General features: G+C 46.4%; 1 protein-coding gene across 1 annotated transcript; it reads right to left on the bottom strand.

Annotated features, from left to right (window-relative positions):
* Positions 1-7,208: 7,208 nt before the first annotated feature.
* LOC127663487 (uncharacterized) lies at positions 7,209-8,642 on the bottom strand (the record flags this gene model as incomplete). Its single annotated transcript, XM_052155085.1, has 2 exons — positions 8,028-8,642; positions 7,209-7,736 (listed from the first exon to the last, which is right to left on the bottom strand). Coding segments are annotated over exons 1-2 (1,143 nt in total), but the record flags the coding sequence as incomplete, so codon positions are not given.
* Positions 8,643-22,955: the final 14,313 nt, after the last annotated feature.

Raw genomic sequence — 22,955 nt, 5'->3', positions numbered from 1 at the left:
ATGCTATATATCACAATAAAGATCTGAGCCTCTGCTTTTAGGCAAAAAAAAACGATTTTATTTTATCTTCATTTGTTCTTTTTTTATTGCGACTTGAACAGAGGTCGGTTCTGTCAAAAAACAACATTTCAGACAAAAAAGCTGATAAAAAGGCATGTTTATGTCTGATATTTTGAGCTTCTCTCAATACTCCACTTCTTCATGTTTGAGACGATCGCAGTCTGTTTCTTTGATCAAAGAGTTGCGTACTCTTTCAAAACATGCGGAGGGGTCTTCCTTACAGTATAACACCTAAAACACGGAAACCCGGAAAATTCCGTGTTTGGCGGGGAAGCATTTTTTCATAAAACACGGAAAATTCTGTGTTTGGCGGGGAAAGAGTTAAACGTATTTTCTTAAGAATAAACATTTCTAGGTTTTAACTGAAAGACACACACATTCTCTGTTGCCAACTTTTCACGTGCCCTTTTCTCACGTGGTGAAGCACAGGGTGTCACATGTGCGGGGGTTTTTAGAAAGCACCACGAGGATCCTCTGTCAATAGCTGGAGTGTCTCTCTGTCAATAGTTCATTGTACTATCACAGGCTAGCTGGTGCTATTTCGGTGGTCTTACAGGGAGTTCTTTATATTCATGAATCTGCTGAGTTAATGATTATCCTTCATTGATTCCTCCAGACGCTACAGTCCCCCTTTTCGTCAGGTGACGTCCCTGTTGGAGACATCATCGGACGACAGTCATCACAATGGCGGATGGCAGGTGAATCAAGAGGGGTTTGTAGCAGGTGGTTATTCGGACGGAGGGCTCAATTCGATGAGGTTCAAAGTGGTCTCTGTCGTAGTCCCCTCTTTCCGGGGGTTCCGTCGGAAACCTACAGACATGGCTTTCGTGAGCTTGGCTGTGGATGTTTGCATCTCGTTGAGCCTCTTGTACAGGATGAAGGCCAGGCCTAGTGTCAGGAGGTGGCTGATTCCCATAGAGATACACAGCGCAGTGTCCGCTGCGGTCCAGGCTCGGACAACAGGTGAGGTGGTCAAGATGGGCATTCAAGACAAGGCTTGGAGGGCTGTGGCGATAGGAGCAATGTCAATTAACTGGGAGCCCCCTCTTTCGATCCATAGTTCCAGTTCTGGATCTAGGGTGAGGTTTTGATTCTGGAAAAAAGATGGGATTTCCAGTTCTGTTTCTACTCTTCGCCTGGGAGATGGTATAGTGCCAGGTCATCGAGGTGGAGGATGGCACCTTTTCGGGACTTGAATCCACATGCTCTGGTTGGGCAAGGTGAGACGGGTGGCGGTGTCATGCTGGTCGTAGGTGAGTTTAGCTGTGCTCACAGGAGTGTTAACGAGCCACCTGTCGCCTACGATCTCGGCTGTGTCTCGGTGACTTGAGTGCGAGGCTTGGCATCGGCGGCCCAGGTGTTGCAGCCCGCAGATTCCGTCAGTGTTGTCTCTGAGGAAGGGTTTACTGGGGCAGAGGTAGTGAATGTCTTTGGTCAATGTAGAGTGGGATGGCGCTACCCAGAGAGTAGGCAAGGTGTAGTTGTAACGGGTCAGTTGTGGTGGTAATGGCGGAAGCCAGCACGGTTTGTACAAGGCTTAAGGGTATCAGGTACGGTGGAATTCTTCCCATGGCTAGGCTGTCAATGGAGGAGCTTACCTCCCGCAGCATGTCTGTCATCAGGGCTGTGACCAGCTGCGTTTGAGCAAAGTCGTTCTGGAAGACAGTAAACAGCTGTTTCATGGAGTTCACTGTCTGGTTCAGTAGAACGCTGTGAGTATTGAGGATTACCACCGTTCCTCTCAAGGTCTTGCCGATGGTCTGCAGGGATGCACTCTGTGTGGTGAGTTGCTCTTTTAGCCCTTGTTGGGCAAAAGCAAATGTTGCTTTCAGGTGTCGGTGTAGCTCGTCGAGGTACTGGTGAGTGGTGCAGGCTGTGACGAGGCTGGAGTCTCCTGGCTGATACAGCAGATGCAGTGGCAGTGTCATCTGCCGCCCAGTCATTAGTTCGAAGGGAGACACGCGAGTCGAGTCCTGCGGGGTGGCTCTGAGAGCCATTAGCACCAGCGGGAGTTTTACATCCCAGTCCTTCTGATTGGCAGACACATACTTTTTCAACATACTGACCACGGTTCGATTCGATCGTTCCACTTGGCCAGATGAGATTGGATGATGACTGACGTGTAGTTGAACTTGGACCCCCAGGAGTCTCCAGATCTGTTGCATAATCTCGGCCGTAAAGTGAGTGCCTCTGTCTGAGTTGACTCTCAGGGGCAGTCCGAACCTGGAGAAGATGTGGTTCATCAGGAGGTATGCCGTGGTCTGGGCAGTGTCGTTGGGTGCTGGAAGACACTCTACCCACTTTGTGAACTGGCACACGACTGTGAGGAAGTATTTGTTGCCCCTCGTCGACCTGGGCAGAGGTCCTACCCAGTCGATTTGGAGGTCTGACCATGGGAATGTGACTCTCCTGCGTTGCAGTGGAGCTCTGTGGTTTGGGTTTGCCGGTTGAAACTGGCAGCAAACCAGGCATTCTCTGACATATTCTGTCACATGTTCCTGCATGCGGGGCCAGTATGCCACTTGTTTCAGTGTCTCATAAGTGGCTCTGGCGCCGTGGTGTCCGGCACATGGAGCATCGTGGGCATAACTTAGCATGACCCCTCTTAGGCACTGTGGCACCACAAGCCTTGGCGCTGTGATGTCATCAGGTGCATACCACAAAATGTTGTGTATCACACGCAGCATGTGCTTTATGTCATGCAGTCGTCTGAGGCACGGGTTGTCAGTGAGGTCAGACGGCGCTAGAGGGTGGTTGGTGGGGTCTGAGAGGTGGTTCAGGAAAGTCTGTATGGATGTGTCAGAGGCTTGCATGTCCGCTATGTCGTTGTTTGACATCTGCGGAGCCAGCGTTAGAGGCTGTGAGGGTTGCACTGTTGCAGGACAAGTTCTTTTGCTACGGGTTATCACTGCAACGTTCAATGTGGGTGGGAGGGTTGGAGGTGACCATAGAGTACCGTGCAGTGTGCCAGTCTTGGCAAGGGCATCGGTTTGGTCATTCAAGTCTTTGTCAAGGCCTGGTTGCCTTGAGTGTCCTTTCACCTTCTTCCAGTAGACAATCATGTTGTGATTTCTTGTGATGTCATCACATTCTTGAAACAGGTGTTGGTGTTTGATAGGCTTGCCGTTCGAAGTTTTAAAGCCATTTTGTTTCCAGTTTGGAAGGTGGCATTTGAAACTGAGTCTGGCGTAGTTGGAGTCTGTGCAGATCAGGAGTTCTCTGATGTTATGGGTCGATGTGATTTGCAGAGTTATGAGAATGGCTGCAACCTCCGCATACTGTGATGACTGCGGGCCCAGCTTGAAGTGTTGTGGTGGGCACGGCAGGTCATTTACCCATAATACACCTGCTCCTGCTTGACGAATGCCCTCTTGGTTGTAGGAACATCCATCGACGTAGGCTGTGGGCATACCTTGGCACGCATTTTCTTCAAAGTACCTGTGACAGGTTAGTTGTTGTTGTTGGGGTTCCTCCACATCCACCGTTGCAGCTGGTGTGTTATCAGAGCAGTTCTGGCAGGCAGCCAGGCCGTTGCCTAGCGTCGACTTGTGATTCTGAGCGCATCGTGCCTCAACATTGCGCCCCTGGAGGGCCATTAACCACGTGGCTATGCGTGAATTGGTGACCACGCCATCTCGGATACGCTGGCTGTTGAGAAACATGAGAGGCTGGTGGCAAGTCTCTATGATAACCTTTTGGGCTCCAATGTAGTTGGAGAATCTCTGGATGGCCCATACAGTGCAGAGCAGAGCTTTTTCACAGTCTGAGAATTTACTCTCGGGTGGAAGAAGTGTCTTGCTGGCATATGTGATTACTCTTTTGTCTTGGTCATGCCGTTGGTACAGGCCAGCACTGAGACAGTGGCTGGAGAATCCAGCTTCTAAGTAGAACTCTTTTTGTGGGTCCGGGTAGGCCAGGCACGGAGCGGTGCATAGGTGTCGTTTCAGTTCGTCCATGGCATGTTCTTGGACCTCTGTCCATACAAATTTTTCAGTCTTTTTTCAGAAGGGCAGTTAGAGGTTTTGCAATGTCTGAGTAGCTCTCAATGAACTGCCGCGAGTAATTGCACACCCCTAGAAAACTTCGCAGCTCTGAGATGTTGGTGGGTGGCTTGATGTTTTGAATGGCTTGAATACGGCTGGACTGTGGTTCGATGCCCTGTGATCCTATGAGTAGGCCCACATAGTTGACCTTGGTTTGGCACCACTGTCCTTTGTGGAGGGCGATCTTGTGCTTTTCATGAGAATATCGTCTATGTAGATAAGATTGCCTCTCGTTCTGGCATCTGGGCATGCTTTGTTCAGGAAGATGTTGAACTTAGCAGGTGAGTTGGCATAGCCGAACGGACACCTGTTGAAAGTGAATTGTCTGTTGCCGAACGTGAAAGCTAGCTTGTGCTGATCTTCTGGATGCACTGGTATGGTCCAGAATCCAGAGGCCACATTGAGTGTAGAGAAGATGGTGGCTCCTCTGATTCTGGGTATTTCCTGCTCCAGCTGAGTCATGGGCCAATGTGACAGTGGCACTTGTTGATTCAGTTTCCTGTAGTCAATGGTGGGTCGCCACTTGCCGTTTGGTTTGAGGACGGGCCAGATGGGGGCAGAATAGGTGCTGTTGCATGGATGGATGACACCTTTTTCAAGCATGGATTCGATGATCTCTTGCACCGGTTCGTGTGACGCGATGGGGATCTTGTACTGCCTGACAAAAGTGGGAGGAGCATTAGGGTGCATTGGGATACGCACGGTGTGGAGCTTGGTGAGACCACAATCTAAAAAGTCTTTGGCAAATGATGCTTTGAACTTATAAAGGACTCGTCTGAGTTCTTGTCGATCTGCATCATTATTAATTGCATCAGCCTCTTTTAGAATTTGCTGAACTTGAGACTCAAACCCTGGATACGGCTCCTCTGTCGGTGTGTCCTCTGTCGTGTTGGCAGGCAGAGGTGCAGCAGTGTCAGATCAACCAAAGGTGTTGGTCCTTTGTCAGTTCTGTTCTGCATACCTGGTCTTTGTCCACTGGCATGACTGAAGCTAAGGAGATGATCTTGAAGGGGGTTGTGAAGACGGTGTTGTCTGTGTGCCCTTCGGGTATCATTGAAGCTGGGATGGGCCCAATGATTGGTAATGTTAGTTCAAAGTCATGAAAGTCGTGGCTCACTAGCCATCCTGCCCGGTAGGCTTTTGGAATTGTGATGTCCATTGCCATGCAGTTGTTGAAGAGGATGTAAACAGCACGGGATGACACTTCAGTGAGGGGCGTGGCTTCCAGCGTGAGTCCAAGTTCAACGCATTCGGGTGAAGGTTGAAAGAAACCCAGCGTGTGGTTTAGGGTTTGACCACAGCGCATGTTGAACAGCGACCCCTTTGGTGTAGGCTGGTACTACAGTTTCCTGTTCGTTGACCAAGGTGCAGACCTCTGGAATGGTCTGGCCTGACCGGAGGTTCGCAGTGTTGGTTGGAATCACAGAAGGCTGTAAAGTCAGTGGGGCCCACACGACCTCATTAATAATGTCTACATGAGCGTTGAGGCAAATCAGAATGTCTGCTCCAATGTAGACATCAAGGGCAGTTCTGGAAGGACCAGGAAGTAGTGGGTCAGACTTCGGTAGTTCCACTTCAAGTTCAAAGCGCAGATCCTTTTGGCAGTCACCATCGTTGATGGGCATGAGTTCAAAGGAAAGCGGGTGTGCTTGCTGGCAGATGGAAGGTTTGGTGTGTCTTCAATGAGAGCATTGTATAGTGAGAGACTGATGGCTGAGTTGTCTGCCCATAGTGCAAGTATGATGTCAGTGGTAGTTACACCGTTCAAGTGCAGGTCAGCTGTGACCTTGGGGCAGAAGGAATCAAAGTTTTGGGTGAGCTGAAATGTGCAGAGTAGCGAACTTGAATCTCGCTCTGGTGCTGATGCTGTGTCCCTGTGGCTGACTGTGAGAGTTCCTGTGACCTGACAGTCTGGTTCAGGTGTTCGGGGTGGCTGAAGAGGGAGAGGTTCATGCACTTGAGCCCAAATCTTCAGCTGTCTGAAGTCCAGCAGGGGCTCGAAGCGGTCTAGCAGATCTTTGCCGATGAGGAGGGGATATGTGTCCATTGGTGAGATGTACACAGGGTGTACCAGGCTCATGGGACCAATCGTTAGGTGAATGGGAGCTACCTGTTCAAGCCGGATGTCATTTTGGCTGTATGACTGGACATTTAGCAAGCACTTCTGAGATTTTGTCTCTTAGCTTCAAATTTGAGTCTTTCAAAAAGTTCAGCTGATATCAAAGTGAGGTCTGCTCCAGTGTCTACCAGGGCTTCGAGTCTCACCTCATGTTCCACAGTGATGGCGAGATAGAGTTTTCGTGCTACCCCCTTTTCGATCAGATTCCCCAGGACTTTTGGTGTTGGGACTTGTGTGGTGATCGATAAGCAGTTAGGGTCGGTCTCGGGTGACTCGGTGCAGAGACACACAACCAAAACAGCACTTTCTGGTATCTTAGGGGCTTGGTCACTGGTGTGACGGATTGGGTTGTCCGCTGCAGGATGTGTGGTTGTCAACTGCAGTGAGTGGGTGTCGCTGTCACTTGGTGATGTGATAGCTGGTTCGGTAGTCTGTGTCTGAAGAGCGGTGCTCTGGGTGCTTGGTTCAGTAGGAGGGCAGTCAGGAAGGGTGTTGGGCTCATGCCTTATGCTTAGTCATGAGGAGTCTGACCTGTCCTCTTTGTATTTCTTGTGAGGTGTTCTATGAAGAAGCTCTTTCAGAACCTTCAGGATCTCTGCGGTCTCCGCTGTGGCCTCACTGTTTTTCTGTGGGGTAGGCTCGGACTTGGACTTGCCGGAGGCATGCCGAGAGGGGTTCCGCTGTGGGCTGTCTGGGCTTGACGTTCTCGTCGATGGGGTTCGGTTCTGTCTGGGCCGTCGGTTGGCTTCCCACGTGGCTCCACCCTTTTGGTTGTGGGATGGCCGTGGGCTGTCGTAGAATCTTCCAGAGCGCCCGCTCTGGTGCTTAGGACGAGCACCATCACGGTTGTGCTGCCCTCTCCTGTCATGGAACGGTCTTGCCTCAGGGTAAAAAGGTCTGTTACTGTGATGCTGTTGGACGCCCTCTAGTGCCAGCTCTGAGCGCTGATCAGTGACAGGGCAAATGGTGGGATTTTTCACAGTCTTTTCAGAAGCAATCTTCTGCTTGGTGAAAGCTTTATGGGCTAAGTCTCGCAGCTGTTGGGTAGTCATGCTACGAGGGCAGGCCAGGACCCCTAAGTGATGGCTCACCGTGGGATGCAGGTTCCGGAGGAAAAGAGTTTTGAAGTTGAAATCTTCTTCCATACCAGGTTCGTTCCGTGCTCCGGAGTAGGCTCGTTGGATGCGGCTGTAGTAGGCCTGTGGAGTTTCCAGTCGGGCCTGTTTGAGGTCCATAGCGGCGATGAGTCCTTGCTCTGACTCTGGATCAGAGAATTCTCTGATGAAGGCCTGCCGTAGCTGTAGGTAGTCTGATTTGACAGTCTCTTGTTGTCGATCCAGGAAGCTGCGTACATCGCGACTAGACATAATTCTTAGCAGGTACACTCTGTCCCGCATGGTCACGTTGGGAACAGTGTGCAAGTGAAAGTCTATGTCTTGCAGGTAGGCATGCACATCGTGGCCTCCTGCAGGGTTTGGGGTGAAAGTAGGGATGTTTCTGGCCAGCTTGTCAAGTTCTTTGGGAGCCATGCCATGGTTAGTGACCAGGCTTGTGTGGGCGGGCTCCCACCCTTTTGTTGCTGACGGGGGTTCTTGGAGGCTGGCTGGTGACATGTTGAACAGTGGGCTTTCACCCCCCTTTCCGGCTCTGAGCTCTTGGCTGAAAAGCTGGGGCCCACTGGTCAGGGGAAACTCTGTGGTGTGCGTTTCCCTTTTCCGTTCACTTTGCAGTCTATAAGAATGTTTCAGTTCTCTGTGAACAGTGTCAAGTTCATATTGGAGATGGTCTTTGTGCTAAATAAGTTCATGGATTTCAGCTCGGGCCATGTTCAGGTGCTTTTCACAGGCTCTGGCTTTAGCATCTCTGTCTTTTAGTGCAGTCTCTGCTCTTGCAAGGAGAGACTCGCCTTGTTGCAGCTTTTCATCGAGTTCCTCTCTGGCTTTTCTCTCCGACTGTTCTCTTTGGTCTGTGTCTCGGCGAAGGTTTTCCAGGGAATTTTGAAGTCTTTCTACTTCCTTTTTCTGTTCTGGGTCCGTTTCATCCTCTTCCTTTCGCTGTTCCTCGGTCTCGAGGCGTAGCTGATCTAGGCGACTCTGAGTTTTGGCTTGGTTCCTACGGGCCTCCACAGCTTGGAGTTTTAGCGCTGTGGCCTCCTGCTCCAGGTCGAGTTTGCTTTTCTCATTTATCCGTGCCTGGGCGACGAGATTGTGGGCAAGACTTCCGATGATCTTGGTCCATTCTTTGTGGTTGTAGCTCTGTGTTGGATTGTGGGCCATCAGGCTGTCCAATTCGGCGTCCAGTTGCTCTCGACCTAGGGGCTGTAGGTCCCTGGCGTCCTTGGGTAGGACGGTGTCCATCATTGCGCTCAACCAGGCCTCGAGGTGATCCCAGTGGGCTGTGGGACTGGACGAACGGGACATACTGGCTTACTGTAGGCGAGAGAAAAGAACAGCACACACAAAGAGGCCAATGCAAGTATGCGTAGGTTTAGCGAGCTACAATGAGGTGGCTATTATAAGCCCTAATTTTGACTAACTGGGGTAGACAGTTAGACAGTTAGGTGGGCCGAATTTCACGGGTCAGTGCAGGTCTGAATAAAGGTTTTGATAAGGCGGCAGCCCACAAGGGTCATCTGATGATGCGGGCTGCCTGTTTGTCTCTTTATTCAGTTTTCCTTGATGGCTCTTGTAGGCTCTGTCTTAATGTGAACTGGAAGTACACACTACGACAGAACAGAACAGCAGAATAAAGTAGAACACAATTAATGTTAGGAATAGATAGGCAGGAGAAAAAGGGCCTAAGTCTACCACCACTGCTAGGGTTTATGATAGGACCAACAGGGTGGGGCGCTATCGAGGTATAAACCCTAGGAAGTTGGTGTGGCTTAGAGGAGAGAAAGGAAAGAAATGGGCCAAACGCTTAAATGACCGGGGGAATGTCTACTATTATGTGGCCTATACTGGTGGATGGATTTTACCTCCTTTTAGCTTGCCTGGGGTGAATCGATGTCACTCTGGTCAATCGTGGTCAATCTTTCCAACGGTCCCGAACACTGGACCGCAGTGTCCCCGGGCCCTCTGCTACTATCACGGTGCGCCCTCTCAAACAACTTGACTTTAAACACAACCGGCAACACCAAGGTGTCAACTGTCAGATGGCACAACAAGATTTGGATTTTCCCTAGAACCCTCGTAAGAGTGGCCCCTCTTCAGGCCCTGGTTTAGGTAATTATTCCAAACTTGCCGTGTGTGTCGACTGACGGGGTTGACTTTCCTTTGGAGTGCCAAATTGCTGATGTTGTTGCGTGCCGCACCAATGAAAAGAGACAGAAGAGTCCGAGATTCACATACGGCCAGCGTCGGTAACGCCGGTCGGATAAACCAGCTTGCTGGGAACCAACCAGAGATGACTGTCGAATCACCACAGCACACTAGGGAATTCTACATACAAATACAGAACAGGATTTAGCAAGTGAAAGTCTTAAAGTGAATTAAGGCTTTCTTGTTTAAACCAAATTGAGTAATTATGTGTGTAGAAATAACAGGCGAAAGCTTTACCAAATAAGGATAAGTAAAGGAGTTTGATAATGATGTTAATTATCAAAACAATCTAACCACAAGAAAAGACAGAAGTAAACAAGGCAGGATGAACAGACAGACTTAATTTAAATTAAATTTAAAATTGTTAAACTCAATTTAAATAAGCGTGCAAAGAGATGTCAAGTAGCATCTAAGATAGTAAGGATACAGTCGTAATAAAGTATCAAAGAGGGAGAGAAAAAAAAGGAAAATAAATAAATAAAATAAAAAAATTAAATAAAAATAATATTAATAATAATTAATAATAATCACATTAATTGATAATAATTGAAATGAGAAACTTAATTCAAATTTACATTCGAAATTTGTTTGTTTCAAACCAAATTTGAATAAGTGTACGAAAGGTTAGAGATCAGGATTATATCCGATGATAATCACGATTGCTGTAAGATATCAGTGATAGCATCTGAAATAAACCAACTGGAAATTAACCACTTTAAAACAGAACGCAAGGAGGAAGGAAGTGATAAACCGACTTAGCAAGGGAGGCCACCAAAAGGGGGCGCCATTTCCTCTAAGTGGGCACTAGTCACTGGAGTGAGACTTAACATTAAATTTAAATTCAAATCTTGTTTCAACCCAATTAAGTGTAACAGTCGGAGGTAGAAGAATTGTTTAACATCCAATAATATTAGCACAAGCAAAGCTTGTAAATGCAAATATGTATTGACAGTCAAACCATATTCACAGGGAGAAGGAATTTGAGAAAAGAATGACCTACAATGAATGTCCACACGATGGTGTACTTGTGCTCGCGCACAATGACGTCATGGGGTGGGAGTAATTTGAGTACTAAATTAAATAAATATATATGACCTGTCTGCTAATGTCCACACGATGGCGTACTTGCGCACGCGCAAGATGACGTCATGGGGTGGGAGTAACTTGAGAACTAAATTAAATAAATATATATGACCTGTCTGCTAATGTCCACACGATGGCGTACTTGCGCACGCGCAAGATGACGTCATGGGGTGGGAGTAACTTGAGAACTAATCAAGCACTTACAGGCTGCCCTCTAGTGTTTGTCTGCGGAATAACATTCCGTGTGATTTCAAATCCGAGAGAGAGTTCTCACACTTGGATTTTCTGCAAAATCACAATTATTCAATTGAAACCTTGGTGGGTCTGTTTTTTTTTCTTTCTTTTTGGTGCTATGCTTCACATAAACGGCGTGGCAGATTCTTTTCCTGCACTACGAGTAAATGTGGACAACAGGAATTGTACGTCTGTTGTTCGGCTCCCATATACATCAGAAATATAGCACTTATTCAAAATGTATTAGGTTTCCGATTGATTAGCTACGTCAATGTAAACCAGGAGTTAATTTTCTAACGTTTATAATCTCAGGCCTTACTAAGATGAGAAAAGGAGCATCGCTTCACTCAATCTTTTTATCGCCCCGACAGAAGAACATCGTTCTGAACAGGGGATTTTGTAATATTAAAATATAGCGCGTCTTTACAGAAGCAATTTTAATATTATGAACTGCAGTTTACTTTATCACTCGACAGTGGCAACAAATGTTTAAACATTATTTAGCAACTTGTTAATCGTGCTGAACTGGGACGGCTTTTTGTGCCTTTCAGTTCGGCGTGCTCGCGTACAGAATTAACAACCAAAAATACACAAAATTGACAATGCATTCGTTCACAAAACAAAGCTTAAAATGTGCCCGCATTAATCTCCACCATTATATGTAGAGTATCCAGGTCACGTTTGGGGAATGTATGACTAATATTAATGATCGTAATCAATGATTAATCATACGGGTTGACCCAGATAACAATACATACAAAAACGCCCCCAAAAAGGGCTTATATAGTCCAAGAGTCTGCTTCAAATATATATAGACAATTAAACACAATGAATTATAATTAATTATCGATATACATCATATGCAGACAGGCTATATTAATTTTAATAACACCTTAATGGAATTGACCCGTAGGCTACCGCAACCATTCAGTTCGTCCGCCTAACCACTTTATTCGATACTCCTGATCAATTCTCCAGAAGGGTTATTCTTAGTTATAAGCTAATTCATCAAAAGCACGTTAACTTACTTTGATAATATCAGCTCGTAGCTTAAAATCGCGCATTAAAGAGGCTTTGCTTTATGACCAACAAACACAGACAATCAAGCGTATAATTGAGTTTAATACAAGGCACTATGATATATCACTACACTTACAAACAGACATTTAACATAGAATAAACATAAAATAAGCAAAGTAAACAATAAGGAAAATAGATGGATTATTATAAGGATAGCCAACTTATTACAACAATCAACCCTTAAGAGCCAGCAAATGGAATTACACACTTCAACGCGTTTGAATTTCAGGTGAAATAATACTTGCACACTGGATCTTTGCGTTGCTGAGCAAGACTGCGTGTATGTCGTATCCTTGTGGCGTTCTTGAGACGGAGGATTTCGGTTCGGTGTTTCCAGAGCGTGGAGTTGAAACTCACGTGAAGAGAGAGTTGAAGGGTTGTTCCGAGAAGTTTGAAGCGTCTGAGAGGGTAGCTGTTGAATAGTTGACGAGTGTTCCGGAGAGTTGCAGAAGATCGGGGGGAGAAGTGAGAGAGGGTAAGATGGCTTGAAGAGATCCAGAAGAAGTCCAAGGGAGGTCCAGAAGTGAAGTGGGGAAGAAAAGAGCAGATAAGAGTAAGAGCGCGAAGAGTAAGAGTGGATGCAATTTATAACCTTAGAAAACGTGTCCCACCTCTCATTGGCTCGACCAATAAGAAGGGTGGAATTTCCAGGTGGGAATTTGGTTTATTGCTCTTTGTTCTAAGGGTGTGCACCCTGGAGGGGTGGTAGCCAATGAAGAAACTAGGAGATATTCTTGTAATACTAATATGTTGTTATTATCGACATATCATGTACACAGTCATTTCGATCTTCAAAATACCAAGTTATAGAGACCAAATGTGCCACACATATGATTTCAGTTAACCATAGTATGCAAAGTCTGAAACATTAACCCATTAGAGTTTGCAAGAAAACATAGACCAAAGAACAGAAAAGGGAAATCATGAGATGGAACATTAGATACATGTCAATACATTTATCACATGGATATATATATAGAATATATAGGATTAAAAGGATTCATTTCTCCTTCTCAGTAAGAGTTAAGTGCGAGTCAGCAATCTCTGCACATTCCTTTGGCGGTCGTAAAATTCTCCCTTATTTTGGGCATGAGATGTCCCTTTGTCCCGTCAAGGCTCATTTGCATGACCGGGTCCGGTTTTGGCTTGAATAACTCAAAAGATGGTAAAACATAGCAGAATACAATTCTAAGGTAATCTTATTTTTATATTCAGCTCGGACAAGTCGTAAGGTTTAATTTGATACCAAGAAATGTGTATTTAGTACACTAAAAAGTGGATATACGCTCTCGGGCTATTAAATATACGGCCTCAGAGTTTAAACTCTACAACAAAACAAGTTTCAACTAGTTTTGATCTAACATCAGAAATACACAACATATTAAACGTATTTTCTTAAGAATAAACATTTCTAGGTTTTAACTGAAAGACACACACATTCTCTGTTGCCAACTTTTCACGTGCCCTTTTCTCACGTGGTGAAGCACAGGGTGTCACATGTGCGGGGGTTTTTAGAAAGCACCACGAGGATCCTCTGTCAATAGCTGGAGTGTCTCTCTGTCAATAGTTCATTGTACTATCACAGGCTAGCTGGTGCTATTTCGGTGGTCTTACAGGGAGTTCTTTATATTCGTGAATCTGCTGAGTTAATGATTATCCTTCATTGATTCCTCCAGACGCTACAGCAGATTATTAGAGCTGAAGCGCAGAATGTCGTCTGATGGCCTTAGAGAATTGACACGATTTAAATACAGATATAATACTATTTTGTTGCAGAAAGTGGATAGTCATACTTTGAGTCGGGGGACAAGGCAGGGAAGCTTTTGTTTAGATATATAAAGAAGAGAGAGTCTTTTCTACTATTCCCTCAGTGAAATCTGCTGGTGGTGAATTATTTACCTCAGCCATTGATATTAATAATGCTTTTAAAGAATTCTATCTTGATCTCTATAGTTCCAAGTCTACTGATGAAGACATTAGAAACTTTGTGGAACCATTAGAACTCCCTAAACTGACAACTGAGCAAAAAAATTACCTTGATTCTGAAATAACCTAGGGAGGAGAGTGATGAGGTAATTAAGGTAGGCAAGGCCCTGGGGCCATATGGTTTTGCCGCTGAATTTTTTAGATCTTATTTTACAGAATTGGCTCCAATTTTGCTACAATTTATATGGAATCATTAAAGAAAGGGAAAACTTCCCCCAACCAAGACACAAGCCCGCATCAGTCTGATTCATAAAAAGGACAAAGATCCAAGCGATTGTAAGAGTTACCATCGAATTTCCCTGATCCAGCTATTGTCAAAATATTGTCTGGCTAACCGATTGAGTAAAGTTATGACATCTCTTATACATATAGATCAGGTGGTGTTTATTCGAGGCTGCAGCTCTTCTGATAACATTAGGCGTTTCATCAATATCATGTGGTCAGTGGTGAATGATCAGACTCCTTGATCTCACTTGATGCCGAAAATGCATTTGATATGGTAGAATGGGATTATCCTTTTAAGTTTTTGGAAAAATACGGGTTCGGGAATACTTTTATTGGATGGATTAAGTGACTTTATAGACACCTGGTGGCAGCGGTGCAAACAAATTGATTAATTTCAGATTATTTTGCTCTGGATAGGGGCACCCGGCAGGATTGCCCTCTTTCCTCATTATTGTTCCATCTTTCCCTGGAACCATTAGCAGCAACGATAAGAAGGAAAGATGATTTTCCAGGGGTGGTGGCTGGAGGTATGGCACATAAGCTTTTGCTTTGAGCAAATTAAATTGTATTATTCGTCTCAGACCCCACTAGATCTATGCCTTGCCTCCACAGAACTATTCATTCCTTATCTAAATTCTCAGGATACAGAGTCAGTTGGTCTAAATCCGAGGCTTTTGCTCTGACAGCATACTGCTCAGTGGCGGCTTTTCAGCCAGGTGCCTTTCTGTGGCTCAAACAGGGCATTAGGTATTTGGGTATTTTATTCCCAGCAATGATTTAGTTGGTTAATTTTGACCCCTTAATAAAAAATAAATTCATTACAATTACATTTATGCATTTGGCAGACATTTTTATACAAAGCGACTTACAGAGCCCTTATTACAGGGACAATCCTCCCGGAGCAACCTGGAGTTAAGTGCCTTGCTCAAGGACATAATGGTGGTGGCTGTGTGGGATCAAACCGACAACCTTCTGCTTAAAAGTTTAGTGCTTTAGCCCACTACGCCACCACCACTCCAATTATCTATGATTGGTGTCACGTTCACTGTTGTCTTTTGTTTTTGTGCTTTTATGTTGAAGTTTAGTTTAGTTCCTGTTTCCTGTTTGGTTTTTGTAGTCCTTTGTAGTTTCTTTTTATGATTGGTTTTCCCATGATTGTTCTTCCTTCCCTGATTGTTTCCCCAGGTGTCCCTCATTCCCTTGTTTGTTCCTTTCTGTATTTAAACCCTGGTTGTTTGTTCAGTCTCTGTCGGTCGTTGTTTGTGAATGTTGTTGAATGTTTATGTTATGGTTGCTCTTCGTGTTTCGCCGTTGTTATCCCACCTTGCTCATCAAGTTCTATGTACCCTCGATGTTTTCTTGTTTTAGTTTCAGTTTTGTCCCCCCGTGGATGTTTTATTTTGTTCCTGTCTATTTTGTCTTCACTTTGATTTAAATAAAGAACCGCACGTGGATCCCACCTCCTCGTCTGCCTCTGTCTTCATTCTCAGCGTAACAATTGGGAAGGTTAATGTTATTAAAATGAATTGTATTCCTACCTGTTACAATGTCTCCCTCTCTTATTTCAAGCAATTTGATAGCATAGCGAAGTCCTTCATTTGGATTGGTAAGCGTCCAAGATTACATTTCAATAAATTACATAGGCCGATTGGCAAAGGTGGGCTAGGTCTACCCAAGATTTTTTTTATTATGCATTCGGTCTCAGAGATTTGGCTTATTGGTCACTTCCAACTGAGAGAGCCCCTCCCTGGTTTTGTATTTTTACAGGAAGTTCTTGCCCCTATTTTGCATTGAGCCTTTCTATCAAACTAACCGGATAAGTTAAATTAAACCCTGTTGTCTTTCATTTGCCCTCAGTGTGGAAAAAAGTGTCCAGTGTGTTTAATTCTGACATTTATTTGAATGTTGCCTCGAGCATATGGCTGAACCCAAAATTGCGTATTGATGGGTCCCCTTTTGCTGGTCGGAGTGGATCGTGAGTGGGGTTACTGCACTCTGTGACCTATATGAGAGTGGAGTGTTGAGATCCTTTGAAGTTTCTGTTCAACATTTTGGAATTCCTAGATCTCAATTCTATAAGTATTTACAGCTGTGCCACCTGCTCTGTACTGTTTTGGGAGTAGTGTACACCCCCTAAAGTGGCAGATACTCTGGGAATGGTGATTACTGCTTTTGGAAAAGGTCACGAAGCATCCTTGTATTACTCCCTGCTAATTCAGAGTCTGGGTGACAGAACTTCCACTTCTCTTAAGAGATTATGGGAGAAAGATTTAAACCTAGTTTTGGAGAAGGGAGTGTGGGCTAGGATTCTAAATAAAATAAAGTCTGTATCTAGTTAAAGTTATTTTATTTATATAGCACATTTAAAAACAGCATCAAAGTTGAACAAAGTGCAGTACAATACAAAATTATAAAAACACACAACAATTTAAGACCATGACATTACATGCTATTAAAAGCCAGTTAAAAGAGTTTCCATAAAACTATTCCATAAAATAGGACCTACTGCCTAAAAGGCTCTCCCTCCTCTACGCTTTAGCCTAGAGCATGGGACATCGAGGAGATACTACTCTCAGACTACTAGGTGGATTGCAAGGATGTTGTAAGTCTGACAAGTAACTGGGAGCTTGGTTGTGTAAGGATTTTTAAACAAACAATAGAATTTTAAAATCAATTCTAGCTTGAACCGGCAGCCAGTGAAGTGATTTTAAAACGTGGGTAACATCATTGCACTTCTGACCTCCTTTTTGAAATTGTGCTGCTGCATTTTGAACTAACTGAAGTAGAGCAATAAGAGATTTGGAAATTCCACAAGAGAGAATTACAGTAATCCAGACGAGAACTGATGAAAGCATGAACTGCTATCTCTAACGTTTTCTCCGACATAAAGTGTTTAACTTTAGAGAGTAGACGTAGCTAAAAGAAACTGGAACCTATGACAGCACTAATATGTTTGTCAAATTTCAGCTGGCTATCAAACTGGACACCAAGGTTCTGTATTTGAGGAGAGGAAAGCATTGAGATTTCCGCAATCAGCATTACTGACAACAAAATTATCTGTAGGACCAAAGGCAATCACTTCTGTCTTATCTGTACTAGGCAAGCTAGAAGAAATTGAATTGCAAACATTTAGCTGGTAAGTAGATTTCAGTGTCATCAGGTACCATGCTTTCTGAGGGAGCATGTAAAGAGAAAAAAGTGCTGGTGCAAGAATAGAGCCCTGAGGCACACCACAGGTGATGCGGGCCACAGAAGAGGTACATTTGCCCATCTTAACAGACAACATTCTATCAGTTAAGTAGAATTTAAGCAATTTAATAACATTCCCTTTAAAGCCCACACATGATTCTAGTCTGTAGAGCAGTATAGTATGATCAACAGTATCAAATGCTGAAGTCAGATCTAGAGATGCAAGGGTGCGCCTTATGCAATTCAAGATTTTACACAGATTCTATTGGACCCCCTCTAAATTATATAGGCTTGGTCTTAAAAGACACACCCACCTGCTGGCGATGTCAATCAGAAGATGTAGACACAACCCATGTCTTTTGGGGTTGTGTTAAGATCCAAAAATTTAAAACTAACGTTATGATCGCCAGACAGATAGTTTTAAGGGGTTGGAAGTCGGCTGGAGTGTCCCCATTTCAGGACTGGTGTTCAGAGATGGGCAGGGTGGCAGCTTTTGAAGAGGGGTCATCCAGAAGACTCGGGAATTTAGACTTGTTTGTGGGAAATGGGGCAAATAACTGGCTTTTTTGGAGGACTGTTGTGGAGGGACAGTGGAGAGAGAGATGTGGATATTATATTTTTTTTGGGTGACATCTGTTTCACAAATCGCATGCCCGAAGCAATGCTCCTTAGCCGACGCAGCACATGATTCTGAGCTCCACCCTGACAGGCCTTCAGAATTTCCACAGAATCCCTCAACAGTGCAAATGAATGGGCATCTAAAGTCAGATTCATCAGCCAATCAGATTTATTTATTTTTTCTTGTTGATGTGGTCTTAGTATATGTCCCAGTCCAGGCCTTCTAGCTGGCCTTGAGTGACGCAATCACTCTTTAAATGATGCACATAATTTGAACGAGAGGAGCACGAGATCTTGCCGTAGAGAAAGATATCCTTATGATTTAAAAACCTGAGATGTTCTGCATGATCGTGCGATTGATTAATTAAACGGGAAAGGAGGGCTGATTTTCACTTCAAGCTAATTAGTAAGTGCTTTTTGCATTGTTATAGCAACATCAGGAGTTTTTTTGAAAAGTAACCATGCACCCTGACAAAACAATTTATTGCAAGCAAAATTTTAATCGCAAATATTATTAGAGAGCTTTTTCTTGGCATTAAACTTCGTTGGTTCTGGGTTTCGTGGGTGGATGTTTTTTTTAAATGTAATTTGGTATTAGTTGACTGTATAGTGGATAATGGTTGGAGATTGTTTTCTCTTTGCAAGAAATCTCAGAGTCAGGGGTTCCAGATGTCAGAGGTATAAGTTTATTGAGCATTCAATAAAACTAAGGCCAGCTGTGCATTCTGTCTTCCATTTCCAGCCTCTCAGGTTTTATACACTTCTGTTATCTACCTTCAAACTATAAATCATTCAACTTGCATACTTCTAGCCAATGAGCTTGTATCTTATTTTCCCACCATTAGTTCTGTTGGCCATCTGACTTTTCTTTATTGGTGGAAACTTAAGACTTCCTTTGTTTATTAAAAAAACCATCTTTGCATATCTAAGTATCTTGCATATCTAATTTCAGTTCAATAGTAATTTGTATGTATACAATAGTTATCTATGTGTATACAAAGAGCATCTATTTCTTGTTCTATGTGTGTGTATATATATATCCCACGGTTCCAGAGGAACTCACAGACATATCTGGTAGCCTGGAGTGCTATCTGGTGGCGTTGGAGAAGACCAGTAGTAGAATCTCTTTTGCTCTTGCAGCCAAGCACTGATGTGCTCGTCGATCCTTTCTTCTTATTGTTTCCCATGTTCTTCTCAAGGCTTTCCCATGTTTTTTCAGAATTCATGCATTTATATTTCAGGGTATAGTTAGGTTATGCACACACAAAATAATTCTAACTCTACATAATTAGATCATGGAAAATTGTAACAAACGTTAAAAGAAATGATAAATTAACTTGAATAAAGACTTAAGCAATAAATGAGTAATAACTTCAGGAAGGGGTATATGCCAAAATAACAAACATAACACCCTCTATCTTCCTACCTACTATATCCAATCTAAAAAACAATCTAATTTTGATTATAAAAGAAAATATAATGAATATACTGACTCCCTTGCTATCCATAAACAGGAGAAAACTTAAAAACAAATAGTAAATAAAAGAGGCTCCCCTTCCCTACCACACTTGCGTAGCTTTGGGGTGTTATTAGAATTCATCCAGCTCATCCAATCCAGGACCTATGGTAATGGGGCGCATAGTGGCCACAGATATATTGACATCTGTCTAGCTGCAGCATTTGCCACTATTGATCTGAGAAAGGGTATAATACAACAAAACAGTAACACAATAATAGCAAAGGATGCAGTTATCATTATTCCCACTTTAATAAGCAATGCCTTCCATGATCCAAATAAGTGTCACGAACCCCGCTCCCTCGCTCCGCCCCCTCGAGCTTCCTCGCTGGTTTTGCTCCCTCGGGCTACCTCGCCCGTTTTGCTCGATCGAGCTTGCACGCTCTTTGTTGCTCCTACAAGCTCACACGCTCGTACACTATCTCCCCCCTCAGGCTCACATGCACGCTCCTATGGCCAGAACATTATGACCACCTGCACTCGTCTCAATCCCCCTTTATTCATTACACCTGTACTAGTCCCATCACCTGTCATTCGTTTCACCTGCACCACTCGTTTGTTCCTCTATAAATATCACAGCACATTCGTCTCCCGCTTGTTGGTTATTGTATTTAGTTTCCCGTGTCTTTGCCCCCCGCTAGTCTCGTCTAGTTCTGAAACTCCTCTCGTTTACCCCTTAGCTTGCCAGCTCCCCTTGTTCCCCTGTCTTTTGCTCCCTCTAGTCCCGTCTCGCTGATTCTGATTACCCCGGCTTTGACCCTACGCTTTCCACGACCTCTCTCTTTGGATTTGCCCCTTTTATATTCTCCGATTCCCCGGCTTCGACCTCACGCTCCCCTTGACTACTCTTCACTGGATTTGCCCTTGTTTTGTACTGTTGCCTGCTTTTATTTAATAAAGCAGTTTTTCCCCGACATTGTGACTGTCTCAACTTGTGTTCGCTACAGAATAACCAACCTCACCGTAGACAGTCACAATGGAAACCGCTGAGGATTTCCGCAGCTCATTAGAGCGGATTTACACGGCACTTTCCGCCCAGGGATCTACGGTCGGCCAACACGATCAAACAATCGCGGCTCAGGGACAGCAGATACAGGAGATCCTGCAGACGGTACGTGCGATTTCTAATCAGTTTTTACCTGTTCCGCCTGCGCCTGTCCCTGTGTCCGTTGATGTTCCCACTGTATTTCCCAGCGCCGCGAGCTTTCAAACCCCCGAGCGGTTTGACGGTTCGTCGGAAGCTCGCCTAGGGGTTTTGATGCAGGACAGCGTATATAGTACGAGAGACCCTACCCTTCATATTGTGGACCCAGTGGCCCAGCTCTTGGTTCTTCGTCAGGGGAACCAACCCATTGAGGCTTTTGTTGTTGATTTTTGTGCCCTGGCTAACCAGGTGAATTTTGATGAGGTGGCTCTAAAAGACATTTTTCAATTTGGACTGAATGAGCCAGCCTCATCATTCATGCCTGGTGGTCGCTGCTCTCTCAACCTGGCTCAGTTTATTGACCTCGCCCTACTGTACGCTGGTTCCTCGTTTACTGTGGGGGAGGCAGACACTGAACCAGCGCTCCATACCACGGCCCCCGTCTTGAAGCCTGACATGGCCCCCGTCTTGAAGCCTGACACGGCCCCCGTCTTGAAGCCTGTCACGGCCCCAGTCCCGAAGCCTGTCACGGCCCCAGTCCCGAAGCCTGTCACGGCCCCAGTCCCGAAGCCTTACACGGCCCCAGTCCCGAAGCCTGACACGGCCCTAGCCCCGAAGCCTGTCACGGCCCCAGTCTCGAAGCCTGTCACGGCCAGCGAGTCAACGCCCATGCCTGCCACGGCCAGAGAGCCAGCGCCCATGCCCGCCACGGCCAACAAGCCAGCGCCCATGCCCGCCACGGCCAACGAGCCAGCGCCCATGCCCGCCACGGCCAACGAGCCAGCGCCCATGCCTGCCACGGCCGGCGAGCCAGCGCCCATGTCTGCCACGGTCAGCGAGCCAGCGCCTGTAGCCTCGACCGCCCCAGAGCCAGCGCCTGTAGCCTCGACCGTCCCCATGGCCACGTCCCCTGTTGGCCGAAGACGTAAGAGAAGGAAGAGGGCCCCTTCTCCCCAGTCTCGTCTTGTGCTCAAGACCGCAGAGGTCCCTCAGAGACTTCCACGGCTCTGCCGGGTTCTGCTCTGCCCTCAGAGTCTTCCACAGCTCTGCCGGGTTCTGCTCCGCCCTCAGAGTTTTCCACGGCTCTGCCGGGTTCTGCTCCGCCCTCAGAGTCTTCCACGGCTCTGCCGGGTTCTGCTCCGCCCTCAGAGTCTTCCACGGCTCTGCCGGGTTCTGCTCCGCCCTCAGAGTCTTCCACGGCTCTGCCGGGTTCTGCTCCCCCCCAGAGTCTTCCACGGCTCTGCCGGGTTCTGCTCCGCCCCCAGAGTCTTCCACGGCTCTGCCGGGTTCTGCTCCACCCTCAGAGTCTTCCATGGCTCTGCCAGCCTCTGCTCGCCCCTCAGAGCCCTCGCGGCCTCCGCCTCACGAGCCTCCCAAGGCTCCTCCTCCCAAGCCTCCCAGGGCTCCTCCTCCCGAGTCTTTCAAGGCTCCTCCTCCCAAGCCTCCCAGAGCTCTACCTCCCAAGCCCCCCAGGGTTCTGCCTTTCAAGTCTCTCGAGCCTCCCAGAGCTCTACCCCTCGAGCCTCCCTGAGCTCCACCTCTCAAGCCTCCCAGGGCTTCTCTCGAGTCTTTCAGGGCTCCCCCTCCTTCCAAGCCTCTCAGGGCTTCTCCTATCGAGTCTTTCATGGCTCCACCCCTCAAGCCTCTCATGGCTTCGCCTCTCGAGTCTCTCAGGGCTCCTCCCCCTCTCAAGCCTCTCAGGGCTTCCCCTCTCGAGTCTCTAAGGGCTCCTCCCCTCTCAAGCCTCTCAGGGCTTCTCCTCTCGAGTCTTTCAGGGCTCCACCTCCTTCCAAGCCTCTCAGGGCTTCTCCTCTCGAGTCTTTCAGGGCTCCTCCTCCCCTCGAGCCTCTCAGGGCTTCTCCTCTCGAGTCTTTCAGGGCTCCACCCCTCAAGCCTCTCACGGCTTCACCTCTCGAGTCTCTCAGGGCTCCTCCCCCTCTCAAGCCTCTCAGGGCTTCCCCTCTCGAGTCTCTCAGGGCTCCTCCTCCCCTCAAGCCTCTCAGGGCTTCTCCTCTCGAGTCTTTCAGGGCTCCACCTCCTTTCAAGCCTCTCAGGGCTTCTCCTCTTGAGTCTTTCAGGGCTCCTCCTCCCCTCGAGCCTCTCAGGGCTCCGTCCCTTGAGCCTCTCGGGGCTTCATCTCTCGAGTCTTCCAGGGCTCCTCCTCCTCCCGAGCCTCTCGAGCCTTCCAGGGCCCCACCTCTAGAGCCCCTCGAGTCTTCCACGACCTGTTTCCCCGAGCCTCTCACGGCTCTACTCCTAGAGACTCTAGAGCTTCCTAGAGCTCTGCCTCCCGAGCCTCCTACGGCTCCACCTCCAGAGCCTTCTACGGCTCCACCTC

The sequence above is a fragment of the Xyrauchen texanus genome, chromosome 23 (assembly GCF_025860055.1).
Source record: "Xyrauchen texanus isolate HMW12.3.18 chromosome 23, RBS_HiC_50CHRs, whole genome shotgun sequence".
Lineage (NCBI taxonomy): Eukaryota > Metazoa > Chordata > Actinopteri > Cypriniformes > Catostomidae > Xyrauchen > Xyrauchen texanus.
The sequence above is the reverse complement of the archived record's forward strand: the minus strand, read 5'-3'. Positions and strand labels throughout refer to the sequence as shown.